At 33.2% G+C, this 14,202-nt stretch overlaps 1 protein-coding gene across 7 annotated transcripts in view; it reads right to left on the bottom strand.

The window, feature by feature from the left end:
* The window catches only part of LOC136808884 (partitioning defective protein 3-like), a 31,031-nt gene that overhangs the window by 11,221 nt on the left and 5,608 nt on the right, over nt 1-14,202 (bottom strand). Inside the window, exon 1 of one of the 7 annotated variants that reach the window (XM_067065450.1) lies at nt 12,991-13,344. The exons of 3 other annotated variants lie outside the window; for them this stretch is intronic. In XM_067065450.1, the coding sequence (XP_066921551.1) occupies nt 12,991-13,038 (48 nt within the window). In that variant the 5' untranslated portion in view covers nt 13,039-13,344. Of the gene's footprint in view, nt 1-956; nt 1,395-12,990; nt 13,345-14,202 lie in introns of those variants that run through there. 3 more of the 7 variants (XM_067065449.1, XM_067065444.1, XM_067065445.1) reach the window with 3 other exon arrangements.

Below are 14,202 nucleotides of genomic sequence, written 5' to 3' on the forward strand. Positions count from 1 at the left end.
TATCCTTGGATATGGAAAAAAGGGCTGGATTTAACTTTAACCTTTGAGAAAAATCTCCCTTTGAAGGATTGTATCTGAAAGAAAAGTTCAAAATAAGGAAGATTCCAAAATCAGTTTAACAAAGGCTAAGCTAGTGTCAAGATTTTTGAAGCTAGTATTTTACTTTATGCAGTGTACGATATGTTTTCTAAAATCAGCAGAATTTCCTTTTCTACTCAGAAACCATAAGACTGTTATGTTCCGCCAGCTGGAAATCTCGGCTTTTCTGTGATTTAAAGGACCCATTTTCCTCATAGGTGTCTAGAAACGTCAGGTGAAATTGTTTATATTGTTTCAAGAAAGTTGACAAATCAAAATATTGAAAAAGGAAGCATTGGTTGTTTTCAAGTAGTATGTTTTAGACGTGTTGACAAAGGCGCTAACATTTAAGTCACAAAGCATCATAAAGAAGCATGTTAAATGGAGACAGATCTATTTCAAATCTAAGACCGTAGAATTTTTTCACCCAAATTTTTTGTTTATCGGATTAGATTTAATTAAACATACACCCAGTGAAAGTTTTGTATGAAAACACTGTTTTGAAAACATAAACATGAGAAATAATTTAACCAAACAAAGCAAATCCATCTCACGTGGTCGCTCGGGCCTCCCTTTTCCAGAAGCCTACAATGTTATGACAATTTATATCATCAAAACTTTTTAAGTCAATATAATAACAATGCAAAGTCTGAAAAGAAGTCTCTCTTTGAGCGTCTAATCTTTATAATATGCGGGAGTTTTTTTTTGCACAAAAAACTTTTCAGCCTCAACGAGGCCTTTCTTTGCACGAAGTGAGTTATTATGTTTATACTGTAGCTTTATCCTTATTTGACACTCAAATTCTTCTTCGTCAAGAGTTGGCAGCCAGGAAAAGGCTATTGTAAAGAAATACGACAGAGCAAAGAATGAATACTTACGGAACCCCATTCATGGACGAATTGCACAGGTCTAATATGGTCCGTTGTGTCTGTCTCATTCTGTGCTATCTTCAACAGCAAATCATTATATAAAGTCTCTCGCATTTTCAAATTATCATTTAATAATATCAAGTCTCTAAATTGTGGAAAAGAAAGGTAAAGCCCATCTTCTTTCGTGGCCTCACTTCCATTGTGACCAGCCTCGATTTGAGTTTTATAAATCCAATCTTTGAAGGATTTTGGAAGTGTTTCGATTCTCTGTTGGAGGTTTTCATCGTGGAAACAATAGATAGTGACGTAAAAGTCACGACCTCTGATCACCTTTTTCACCATGAGAAATACCATTACAAGGTTTTACTCCCACAAAAATTCATCCCATAAAGAAACAATGCAGTTTTTAAAGGAAGGGTTTTGCACCAGGTAAATTGTTAACTCTCCTTCTCTTTCTCCAATGAAATATTGTAGGAAATAAAGTATTGAAAGTTTCTCTCTCTCCAGTGAGCTTTAAAGAATCTTTTCATAAGATTATATCGAGTTCAAACTTCAAAACTAAAAGAAGGTCCAAACCATAAGCCTCGTGTTTTTATTGAAAATCTCTTAATAAAAATATAGTAAAGTAAAACCTTAATCACAACAAAGTCATTTATAGACATCAACAACAACAAACATTGAAATCCATTAATCAAAACAGAACTCCTCAATGAACCAGCTAGTATCTTTATGATCTCTGGACTTTCACTTAATTTGGATATCACTATTAAATAAGCTCCACTTATAATGCTTAATGATAGTACAACAGCCATCTGCCTTACAACCTTTGCAAATTTATATTACTTTTTAATGCTTCAAAATTTGTTGTCCTTCAGTAAAGATTACAAATATCGTTAAAAACATCGCAAAATACTAAAAAGTCTTTATTAAAAAGTCTTTTTGAGAAAATTCATCAAATTTGTCGTTTTAATTTGAGCCTTTTTACGATGTGATTTCTTCAACGAAAAGTAATTCAACGCTTTGATCAACTTTTAGTTTTACATAAACCATTTTACAACAAGAGGAGAGCATTGATTGATATTTGTAAACAAAGAGGTATCAACCAACTTAAACATAAGAAAATAACGTCATCAGTCATCTTTCTTCTGCTTGACACTCCTTTCCATAGTATTATTATACCTTTTTATAAGAATTTTTTTTTATGTTTTCTTGTATTAAGTTTTTATATCTTTTATATCGAGTGATACTTTCGTATTTTTTAGCCTAGTTTCTAACTTTTTAGATCTCTGGCTTGATCTGAGCCTGGTATGCGATTTAGCTTTGAAAGCAACCATAGACGAAAAGATTTTTAATTTTAGAAAAATTTTTGTTCCTTTCTTCTTTTTACAAATATAAGAGTACTGTACATCTCAAAACTTGCTGAAAAATGTCACATAGAAAACCCTGGAAGTGAAAGCCCAGAAATCAAAGACAACCTAAATGGCAATATTGAACGTGTGCTTAGAGAAGATCCACTAAATGGTTCCATACGAATACCACACGAACTGCAAGCAAGTTTGTTATTAGATCATTCTCTTAAAACAACACACACTTCAATCTGAAGCACTCTTATGAATTTCCATCACAACTATGTATTTTTTTGCATTAACTCATCAGCTCAGATTACACCAATGTTGAATTACAAAAACATAAAGCATAAAAGGAATCAACTCCTCAATGGCGGTATCATACTAGTGTTGATAAAAAAAAGAACAGCCTCTCTAAAGAGTTATTAATCCGAAATTCGAGCAAATAACATTGATGTATGAACGATAAAATTGTTCAATAACGGTGTTTTTCGAACTGATTTTCTTATTGCTTGCTAAACAGAAACATACTAAAAAAAATTCTTTTTTTTTATTGATATTCCCTAAAACTCAAATACTTGTTTTATTGTATGTTGTTGACACAAAGAGTGTACGAACAAGTAAAAAGACATAAAAAATCTTAGTTTTAATAAAAAACACATACTTCATATAAATATGTGCCCATTTTGGATTGGAAATATAAGACCTCAAGCAGCGTCAGGATAAAGGAATAAATAGAGCTATAACAAGCCTTCGTAGAGGAAGCAAGCAACAAGAAAAGCTCAACGAAAACCAACATAATTCAAATTCTTGAGAATCTTAACTTAACAACAAGACAACATTCAAAACTCAATTTCTCATCACAAAACATATCATCACCATACACAGTCATCATCAAGCCTACATCATAACGAAAAATATTTTAATCGAATATCAATTTGACCAAAGAACCAGTTGGTACTCAGGACAGTTATCTGTAATAGTTCTCAATGTAATTAAAATCTTTCATGGAGAGAGAGAAAGAAGAAAATCTTTTTGAGAGTAGGCAATTATAAGCCCCAGAGAGATTACGAATGATTACTGTAACAGAAGCACTCATATTCATTTACAAAGACAGTTAGTTTTATAAGAATTTTATGAGACAACTTTTAATCTTATTTTATTGATACAAAAGAAGTTAAAAGAGATATGGCTGAAATTGCATACCAGATTAATGTTAAAACCTTTCGAATCCTAGAGCTAAGCTATGTATCTTACCGAGGCCAATCACATTTTTGACCAAGGTAAAATATATCATCGGGCTTAGAGTTTGATCTGGAATTATCAGCAATCAAACTCCAAAACGGAGTTTCTTGTTGAACACCAAAAGATGACTTTGGTAACAGGAATTTCGTCAAAATCATTTCATAACTCCACTAACAGCTTAAAGAGGTATTAAAAGTCTTACATTAAAAGCATTAATAAGTTTTTAAAATTCAAAAAAATGAAATAAACATAATAGATAACTGTTGATGGAGTTACGTAATTGAGTTGTATGCTCTCTCTGAGTCAGGTCATTCCAAAGATTAATATCTCTAAAATTATACGAATGGCCTCCAAGCCTAGGTTACTGTCTGAAAACATTGCTTTTCCTGTCCATGGATTACTCTCAGTAAGCAAGCTATGGAACAAGAAAAGTATCCAGAAAGATAAATTGCCAAAGTCCATTCGAATGAGCCTGATATTTAGACAATAGTACCTCGGTGTTCTTACTAAGCAAAAAGGAGAAGTGCTGTCACAATAGTTTTATCAGAATCTTGTGTTGGTTTTACAAATATTCCAAAGATATTGAAAAAAGATATTGTGAACCTTCCTTAATCAAGACAGACCATTCTCCTTCTTATTACACTTCCAAGAGAGTAGATCAAAAATATTGAATTTGTCAAAAAAAAATTCGAAATAAATCTCATTTCGCTCTATACTGTACGTATATAATCTTTGAGTCTGTACAATGAAAAATCTGGCCTTAAATCTCAGTCAGTTCAACATTCTTTTCAATGAAAAGGTTAATTCAGACTACTCACTCAACTTACAATCAAATTGTAAGTCTTAAAAAAACTCTTGTTTTTACAAATTGAAATTCATCAAATTTGAAGAAGGGGTTGGTTAAAATAAAAACGAATCAACCCGAAATCTTTCATATTATTTAACGAAAAGTAGTAGTTGAAAAGATATTCACGAGTGGAAAAGGACCAAATAAAGCGAAACATAAAAAGCTAACGGTTATAAGAATTTCATTGTCACAAGAAACAACCTAAAAAATTTATCTTAATCATTACCAACATAATACACAAACGAACTAAATAACCGCCAACCAATTTCGACATGTTATAATGATAAACAACTATCTAAACAAAACAAAGCCGGTGGGAATTGCGTTTCTTTAAGAAAATTCATCATTATTATTACCTCCAACCAATTAATAAGACAAACCAGCATTTTTCATGCTTTAATTGCTTAGTAATTGAATGATCCCACAAGAAAGAAGAGACGAGAATGTTTTTCTACATTCTACCATGCCTAACCAATACAATGCCTGAGCAATGACATTTCAAATAGTAGCAAACCGGCTACACAAATATCTATATCTGACCAGACTGGTAACAAATTTCCTTTAAAACCTTTAAACCTCTTGAAAGTAGCAGTTGGCAAAAACTTCAGACGCCGACGGTTTACAATTAACTTGAAGTTTGCTTTGGAACTTTTAAATAAATTTTAAATCCCAGTATAAGTTCGTTCTCATCGGAGAGATAAAATAGAATCCTATCATCCCTTAAATTCATGAATTTACCAATATCCAGCATACAGACCCAGACAAAAAGAAAATAAGTTATCACATCGCCTTGAAGAGAGAACCAGATGCATTTCAAAACAAAACAAAATAAGAGATAACCAAAGAGAAAATCACTGTAGTTCATAAAGAAGCGGTGATACTTTCCGCTGATTAACAGAATAATCATTTCTTCATATAAAAAGAACACGAAAAAACGTCATTCGGTTTTAAGTCAATAATACCGGAAAAAGAGATTTATTTATTGCACTATTCACTATAGTAACAGAGAACATGGCAAATTGGTTGGTGATTTGCTCTGCAAAGTTGAGTAGGCTTCAAAGCTAGCATTGAACAAAATTACACACGTACCAACAAAATGCGACTGAAGAAGACAAAATATGATGCGGGTATAAGGTCTCTACTCTCTACGTTGATTAGAAAGGTAACATTTTCTATCTATGAGAGAATTTTAATATGATTATACCGAGCCTACTCTATCAAATCCGATGACCAATGTCATTGAGTGAGGTGTGAAGGTCTAATTATCTACATGACCACGATGGAAACCTCCAGAATCGAGAAAAATTTTAGTATAAAATCTGATGCAATTAGGTCATAAATAATATACTAGTTTGTACAAATTCTAAGATTTTGAACAGACTTATAACAGTACACTGCTTTTTTCATCTAAAAATGGATGAAGAGAAACGATATCACCCTTAGCCAAAACAAAATCATTAAAAACAAAATTCAAATAAAAAAAAAAAGTTGTCACAACCTCTCGGCTGAGCGAATCAACTGATAGACGTTTTAATACCACTAGTTCCAACCCTAGACAGTGCGATTATTACAATTTCATACTTTCTATTCACTATTTTAATCAAAATACAAAATTAACTTCATATGAAAAGCTACTTGAGGTATTATAATAATACCTCACGTCCTCACAAAGATAAGAATAGTGACGAACTTTTTTTTTGCATATAGAAAGAGCCGGAAACCGAGAATTCAACCGTGCTAGTCAAGCTGGTCCTCGGAAAAAGAAACGCACTGTCATATTTTCCTTTCCTCTATTGTAATCCCAATTAACGTTATAAAAAAGTTTGAAAATAAAAAGAGGAAATTATAAAAAACGGCTAAAACACTGTGGCTCTCTCAGCCGGGAATCTTTGTTCGGTTTAGGTGATTCATATATAAATATACCTAAATCTGGGTGCCACCTTTACAAAAAAAATCGACCACTCTACAGGGTTCCTTGTATGTGCTTTAATGACAAAGCCATACTACATGGTTGATTTTAACATGAAGGTCAGGGGTTCAGTATATTTATAGTAGTGATACCCATAGAAATGGCAAATTGAATTAAGATAAGTCCATTAACCCAATTACGAAAGATGGTTTAGGCTTTCTTTTTACCAAACAAGAGAGAAAGGGAAGAAAGTAATCAACTAAGCTGTGTACAATCAAGGAATCATAGTCAACCAGACCAGACGGTTTTTACTTTTCACTAAGCATGCATATAGAGAAGGGCTTTGAAATCTCATTAATTGCAAAGAAGTAGATATAACGTATCTATGACGTCAAACAGGAGAATCTTAAGGATTCGCATATTCCTCAGACTGAAGACACAACTTTCTTTCCATACCTTGAAATTATCGAGGCGTTAAAATAGGTAAAAGTTACACCATACACAAACATGAGATTATTAAGTCTTACAGTAAAGCATGTAGAAATTTATAAATGTCAGTATCACATTACATGTGAAACTAAGCTAAACCAACTTCTTGAAGAATATCCGAAATAATACAAAGATTTTTACCCCTGCAAACAATCAGAAAACTATTGACTCGTTTAAATCTAAATCGATCAAGAAGGAAAGCCAAATACAAGCCAATTTTTATTTAACCTCGACCAGTTATAATCATAAACTATTCTTGATAAAACAATCTATCGTTACATAACATTATAAAACGAATTAATGTTGTCAAGTATTCAAAATTCTGTATACTCATTTTATCAAGTTATATGCAAGGAGCCTCATCAAACACCTTAAAAAAATGTCAGGAATTTAGAAGAAGTATCAACAGTGACTTTTTTGGGCTTATCCATCCAATGATACAGCATACACAACGACTCCTTGAATTGAAATGTTGTAGACGTGTTCACAGACATGTTTTGGCTTAATCCAGTGAGAACTGTCAAGAATACTGACAGAACAGGACACATGAAAACACAAGAACTAAAAAGTACAAGGACCAAAGAGAGACACTCTTCAATCTGAAAACCAAATAACATAAAATCAATACGAAGTAAAAAACACAGGATACAGTAGGTGAAAGAATACTAAAAAACTCTGTTGTAGTCCTTTAAACACAGGACCAACTAGCAAAAACTTGAAACTTGATCATAAAAGAGGGTGATTCACCAAAATGACAAATGCCATCTTTCATAGAATGTGATAATGATATTATCATCCAGGGAAAACAGGTGTAGATGAGAAACGAAAGATTCTTTCTATAACCCAATTGATCTGAACTGGACTAAGCTGAACTGAGAAGAGCCATCGAATTAATTGTTAAAAGAGACAAAATAGGACCTTGATGATGAGCGCTATATAGAAGGACCTCTGTCAAATTCCAATAAAAGACAACATCAACTACTATATAAAACAACAAGTTCATTAAAAGGTTAAGGTAACAACATTCTCAAGCACCATTCTTTTCATGAATTTCATGAATATCATCAAGGGAGAAGAGTATATTGTTGTTCCTGCCTCACTCCACCCTGGTTCTCTTTACAGCGTTGAAAAGGTTTAGAATTTTATTAAAAGTCCACCAGAAGGAGGGCTTCAAAATGACCAAAATAGACAGCCATTCTCCATCGGAGAGCACTGATCACAAAGCACCAAAACACGTATTGAAAGTAACATCTTAAGATGCGCATCCTGTCCTTCTAAAGGAATCTTGCGTCAAAAGTACTTAAAACACTTGTTTGTGTTTCAAAGTTTTGGCTTTTTGTCTTTAAACACGAATGTATAGTATGCTAGCTAATAAATTATATAAAGTTGAATGACCGTTATGTCAATTTACTGCGTATTTTGACTTGATGTATAATATGCCTGAGGTACTCGTATCCCTTCTTAATGAGATAACTCTTAATAAACTCGATAACTTCCTGATTCGAATTTTAGTAAAACCCAATATCCTTTAATAGCGAGAAACAAGGATCGGGATTAAAAATGGCCTTCGGCATTTTGCCATTTTCATTCTTTTGTAAATCTAAAAGGAAACCTGAAATAGGATCGGGTTTAAGATTAGATAAAAATATAATTAGTTAAAACCCAGCTTCATGAGAAAAATACTTGGCAAATTTGACAGGTTGCAGGAGGGGTGCTAGAGAACGTCATCGAGTACCTTGTGGTACCGAAGAATAACCACAAAACTCTCTCCTCTCATAGCAAGTGTTGCTTGTCAAAAAGGTTTCAAGATTCGAATCCATTGTTTTTTTAAAGTGGCAATCTGGATAGATCTAGAAGTTGTGCATTTTAGCACAGTTATACAAACCTTAAAATACGTGCATCTCAACAAATTACTCTGTACTTGTGTTATGTTACGGATAACGTAGCGTACGGTAATGAAAATTTACGGACATGAAAAAGTAAATATTGGTACCGAGGATCCTAGTTTACCAAGTAAAAAGTGAGTTAGCAGGCCGAGAAGACCAAAATGTCAATCAGCTTTACATCTTCCAAACGTCTTAAACAATGCCAAGTATAAAGATCGATTACCCCACTTTTTATTGATGTCGATTTAACTTTTTTACGTAACAATGTTCTAAATAGATTAAACTAATCGTCCCGTAAAATCAAAACTAATCAATCGAAAATCAAGTTATTCACATTTATTAAACACAAGAAATTGATTCCAATAAAAATAGGAATTTCTATACAGACATTCTCTCACGAAGCAAGAGCACAAGACGTCCGTAGAACGTTCTAAAGACATTCACATGGATTTTTTATTGCTCAAGTTTTTAATCTTGTTACCGATTGAGCAACCACTCATCCGTCCAAAAAGATCAACCTGGCATATTTGACAGCGCGTGGCAAAGCGTGCTATTACTGGTATAATCGACCACAAGTTAATCAAGTACAATGGAATCTGTCTAAAGCGGCCACGGTATAAGGCGGACACTTCTCTTTGGAACGGAATGCTATTAGGTCAAATTCTCATAAAAATTCTCTATAAGACGGACACTTTATAAAAAGGACAATTTTTTGGAACCAATGTTGCCCTCTTTATATAGATTCCACTGTACAACGATTCAGAACTGTTCATAAATTTTACTTCGAGTGAAGAGTGGCCTTCTTAGGGGTGTAGCAATATTTTGTTGCGAAGTAATTATCTTCTATTGAAGTTATGAATAGATAATTACTTTCCTATTATAATCTGCTCTCCTACACAAATTTTCTGACATCCCTGAGAATGCTACTGGGTAAAAATTGAATACTAGATATTCTCGAAGTTTTTAAAAAGCTCAAAGATACTACCAAACAGATCAAGTGCATCAAACACCCATAAAGTTGTAAAGTTCTTGAATTGAACTCTTTGATTCATGTAAAACGAACCAGCGAACGAAAACCAAAAACAAAGCCACTAGGTCGATGTACAATAAAAATAACAAATAATTAATAGGATTCTTGATTTGGCTGAGAAACTTAAATCTTAACACAACACCAGCAACTTTCTTCAGGTTGTAAATAAATTTTCAAAAGACCTCGACAAACTGAAATAATACTCTATTGTAATGAAATTTTAGTCGACCAATTAAATTCGCTCTTGCAAATTACTTTAAGATATAATTTGAATTACATTTTTTTGTAAGAACATTCGAAATTTCTGAAGCTTTCGATGTTCTTAACATGTTCTTATATATAAGAACTGAACAAAAATACTCATTAATGAGTATTTTTGTTCATTTTCATTAGAAATTGGGTATTTTGGAGTCCACAAAGCCTTAAAATGTTCTTAACTTGTTCTTAATATTTTGGCCAACGAGCCTTATGTTCTTATACAGTTTGTTCTTATAAAAGACGAGTATTTGAACCAGCAATCAAACAACCAGGTGGTGGTCATTGAGCACCGACCACAGGTTGGTAGCCATAAATCATCTCGCAAATTATGAACAGGGACAAACATTAATTGTTAGACATCCAATAAGTCATTGACAATGTCATTATAATAATAATGTTGTTCAACCGAGCGTTCGTAAGAAGCGTGTCGTTAAGGCCTGTTTCCATCGATCGCGCGAGCGTGCACGCTAGGCCAAAATTCTTAAAATAGATTTGGCCGCACACTCCGCGCGATCAATGTTTGATTTCCATCAAAAACATACACAATCTGTATGTTTACATTTTTTTGTTTACTCAGCAGTTTTTCTCTTTCTTGATTGGTTGAAAAATTATCAATTGAGATGTGCGCTCCTGTACGCTCAAAAAAGTTGAAAATTTTCAGCGTAGAAAAGAGCACAAAAGCGTACAAGAGCGTATACTTTTTGTGTACGAGAAAATTTAATTCGTGACGTCAATAGGCTATTTTAGGAAATTTCGCCCTAGCGTGCACGCTCGCGCGATCGATGGAAACAAGCCTTTAGTCTCCAAATGGAAGTGAGAAAGAAACAAAAAAAAAGAGTCATTCGTGCATTTTTTTTCGCAGACTTTTTCTACGAACATAGGATGGGGGATAATTCGAGGCGGGAACCCTTTTGCACTGAGATTCTTCTCGGAGTTTGTGGAACCTTTTAGTGAAATAATAGATAACAACAAATTAACAAAAAACTTCGCAACCTTTCCGATGAGTTGACTCGGAGTAAGAGACCCGATTAAGACAACACAAAAAAAAACAAGTAATTACACAAGAGAAGCGAGGTAGTAAGCAAAGCAAGCTATAGCTGCGCACGTATTTTTTCCTACTCGAATACATTTGCAGAAAAAGGAAAATAATAATAACTCCTGGATTGGAAAAAGGAACAGGAAGCTGGAGCGGCATAAAGGTCAAGCGACATAGCAAAAGTCGAATGTTTGATTCGCAATGCATAGACTTCGTAAAGACACAAAACACTGTCACACGACAACAAACGAAAAAAACCAATAACATAATATTCAAGCTTAAAAAAAACTAAATAGAAAAATCAATCTGCAATCCACTAAGAATTCAGTAACGAGCGAAAAAAACATTTCATTAATATTTCTTGAAAATGAAATGTTTACAAATTTTAGCAAAAAAGTTGAGGTGGAAGAAGGGTGGAGCATGACATCTCGAGGTATCTCAGCGGGAATCAGCGACGAAAAAATAAAACAAGAAAATGTTAGGGAAATGACATCATAATTATGTTATTACATATAATTAGTAAAGCGTAAAAAAGGTAATTAATTTTTGTACGTCTGCGATTGTTTCTATAAACTATAGCTTGAGAAAGTAATTAAAGAGGAGAGACGTTATACAAGAATGAAGAGAATTTCAAAAATGAAGGTTATTCATGTTTTTCGGACGTTGTAGGAGACAAGATATGGAATTGGAACGTGCTAGCTCTCGAGATAACCATGCAGTAGTATGGTTAAACATATTGATTCTGCACATGGACTAATCAGATTTTAGAGCTGAAAATTATTTTTTTCTTTAAAAGACGTACACGTTTTTTTATAAGAACAAGCCATATAAGAACATAAGGCTTCGATGCCCAAAATGTTAAGAACAAGTCAAGAAAATTTTAAGGCTTTGTAGACTCTAGAACGCCGACTTTTTAAGGAAAATGGTCAAAAGTACTAAAAAATTGGCAAAAATAAGAATATGTGAGAAGAGAGAAGCGAGAGAAGCTGACCCTCCGATATCATCGGACCGGGCCCTATCCCGGGACAGTTTCCTACCCCTAGATAGGGAAATCACAGCGCTTACCAGACATTGTACTCTGTGCTCGCGACACATCAGAGCCGTGCTGTATCGATGATGATTCTCGAACAGTACGGGAGAACCTTGCGTTCTCGCAGGTACTGAACATATGAGTACAATCACCACACCACATTCAATGTCCAGCATATCTCCCCATACTCTTGTATCAGAGTAATGGTACCCTATTCCCCTCACATGGCATGGGTTGACCCGGGCCAAGGTACATTCACTTGCCAAGTGAATCGCAGCACCGAGTGGGAATCGAACCCTGACCTCCAGCACGGAAGTCAAGAACGATGACCACTACGCTACTGCGCCTTTAATAATTTGAACATTTTTAGGCTTAAAATTCAAAAAGTCAAAAAAATCCCAAGGCTTCAAATATTTTGGATGTTCTTATAAAAAAACGTGTATTTTGTCCAATTATGAGCATAAGGTTCAACAATTCTCAATCCAAACTTTCCAGTCCGTATTGTAACGTATTTGACTGCATCAATCAGAATTAAAGAATTTCCTATTAAATCGTTAATAAGCTGCAAAGAAAAGCCTAAATGATCTCATGACAGCTCATTCCAACTTAAAGAAAACAGATACCATTAATCTAAGTGATTGCATTGTGAAATTAGCCATCAAAACTATTTTTAATTAAATAAGCTCGTTACACAGAATTTATATCCCCTGAACTTTCCTGAAATATATTGCATTTTAAAATGAAATTTATTGGAAAGAAGGTTTCTAAGTCATCATTCTATTATTAAAATTAAGAGAACCAGAGCTGAAATTAAGAATTTCAGCCAAAAAACATGTTAATGCCTAATAAGTTTTTTATAAATCAAGTACTTTTCTTTGAAGGTCACTTCATCAGCCTTGTTGTCAATGTTGACATAACAACTGGTCCAACTATAGATCAGAAACAGATATTTCAAAAAAGCACTTACTTTTTTTGACTTTCGTTTTTTCAATGACTTGCGAATCACATGCATCATCGTTTAAAATGCCAAAACTATCTTTATAAAACAGCAAAAACATGCTTTCTGAAATTTTGTGCTCTGCCTAATTCCATTGAAATTGCTGTTATAATTATCACCATAATGTGTTCTTAATTTTATCTTGCATGCATATTATCTGTACTAATGAAAATTTCAAATTGTAAGGTGCTTGACTTGAAGTAGTTTAAAAATAAACCCTGATGAGATATATAGCGCTGCAACATCGTAACTTTTGGTAGTGTTCAAAAATTTTGATAATATCATTCTCCCTAGAGTTTTATGGGGTGATATCACAGTATATATAAATTTTTCAATTAAAAACTTGCGGTATTCTAAAAATGCCTTCATGCAAAAGACTTTTTTGTTTATATTTTATTGCAGTATTATAATCATAAGACCTCATGATAAAAAGAAACGTTGCTGATAATTGTATCAGTCGAAAATTCTTTAGTAGAGAGAAATTTATCATTTTTGCTGATTTTTAACTTAGGAAGTAGATAAGCATCCACAGTTATTAAAAGTGTATTTAAAGTCTGGTTTGAATATATTTGAGGACACAGCTAACATAGGTAAATAAAAAAATGTAAATTTCTATTTTTAAGTTTGAAAACTTTCTTTCTTTGAGTTTTGAAGCATCACTGAGCTGGGCATCAAATTATTTCTGTGAGGATTTTTGTTGAATTTCGTATTAAAATGAAACTTTTTAATAATTAAAAATAGGTCTTTTTGAATAAATTTTTTAAAAATTTGCCAAAAAGGCAATCTAATTGAATGAAAGGTATCTAAAAAATGTGATATAAACCAATATCCGATGAAATATTGTCAGTGTCACTTTATATCTTGTAAATTAATTAATAGATGTATCATTAAGAACTTTTCTAATCATTGAATTGAATAATAATGACGTTGTATATGTTTGAAAAAGAGTAAAATGACACTATACATCAAAATCTATATTCAAGCGCATTCAGGACTTAGCATTAAGCTGTTTTCCTAAATAAGGACCTCCTTTTACATTGAAGGTGTAAGTGAAATATCTCCCATCCTTATAAGTGAGAAACACTCTAAAGGCAAGAAAATCTCTTGTCAAAATATTGAGTTTTCGCATCAAACAAAATGTTTTCTCATGTCAACCAAGCTTGCATAAAAGAGCTGTCTACA

Source organism: Clytia hemisphaerica, unplaced genomic scaffold (assembly GCF_902728285.1).
Source record: "Clytia hemisphaerica strain Z4C2 unplaced genomic scaffold, Clytia hemisphaerica genome assembly, whole genome shotgun sequence".
NCBI classification, from domain to species: Eukaryota; Metazoa; Cnidaria; class Hydrozoa; order Leptothecata; family Clytiidae; genus Clytia; species Clytia hemisphaerica.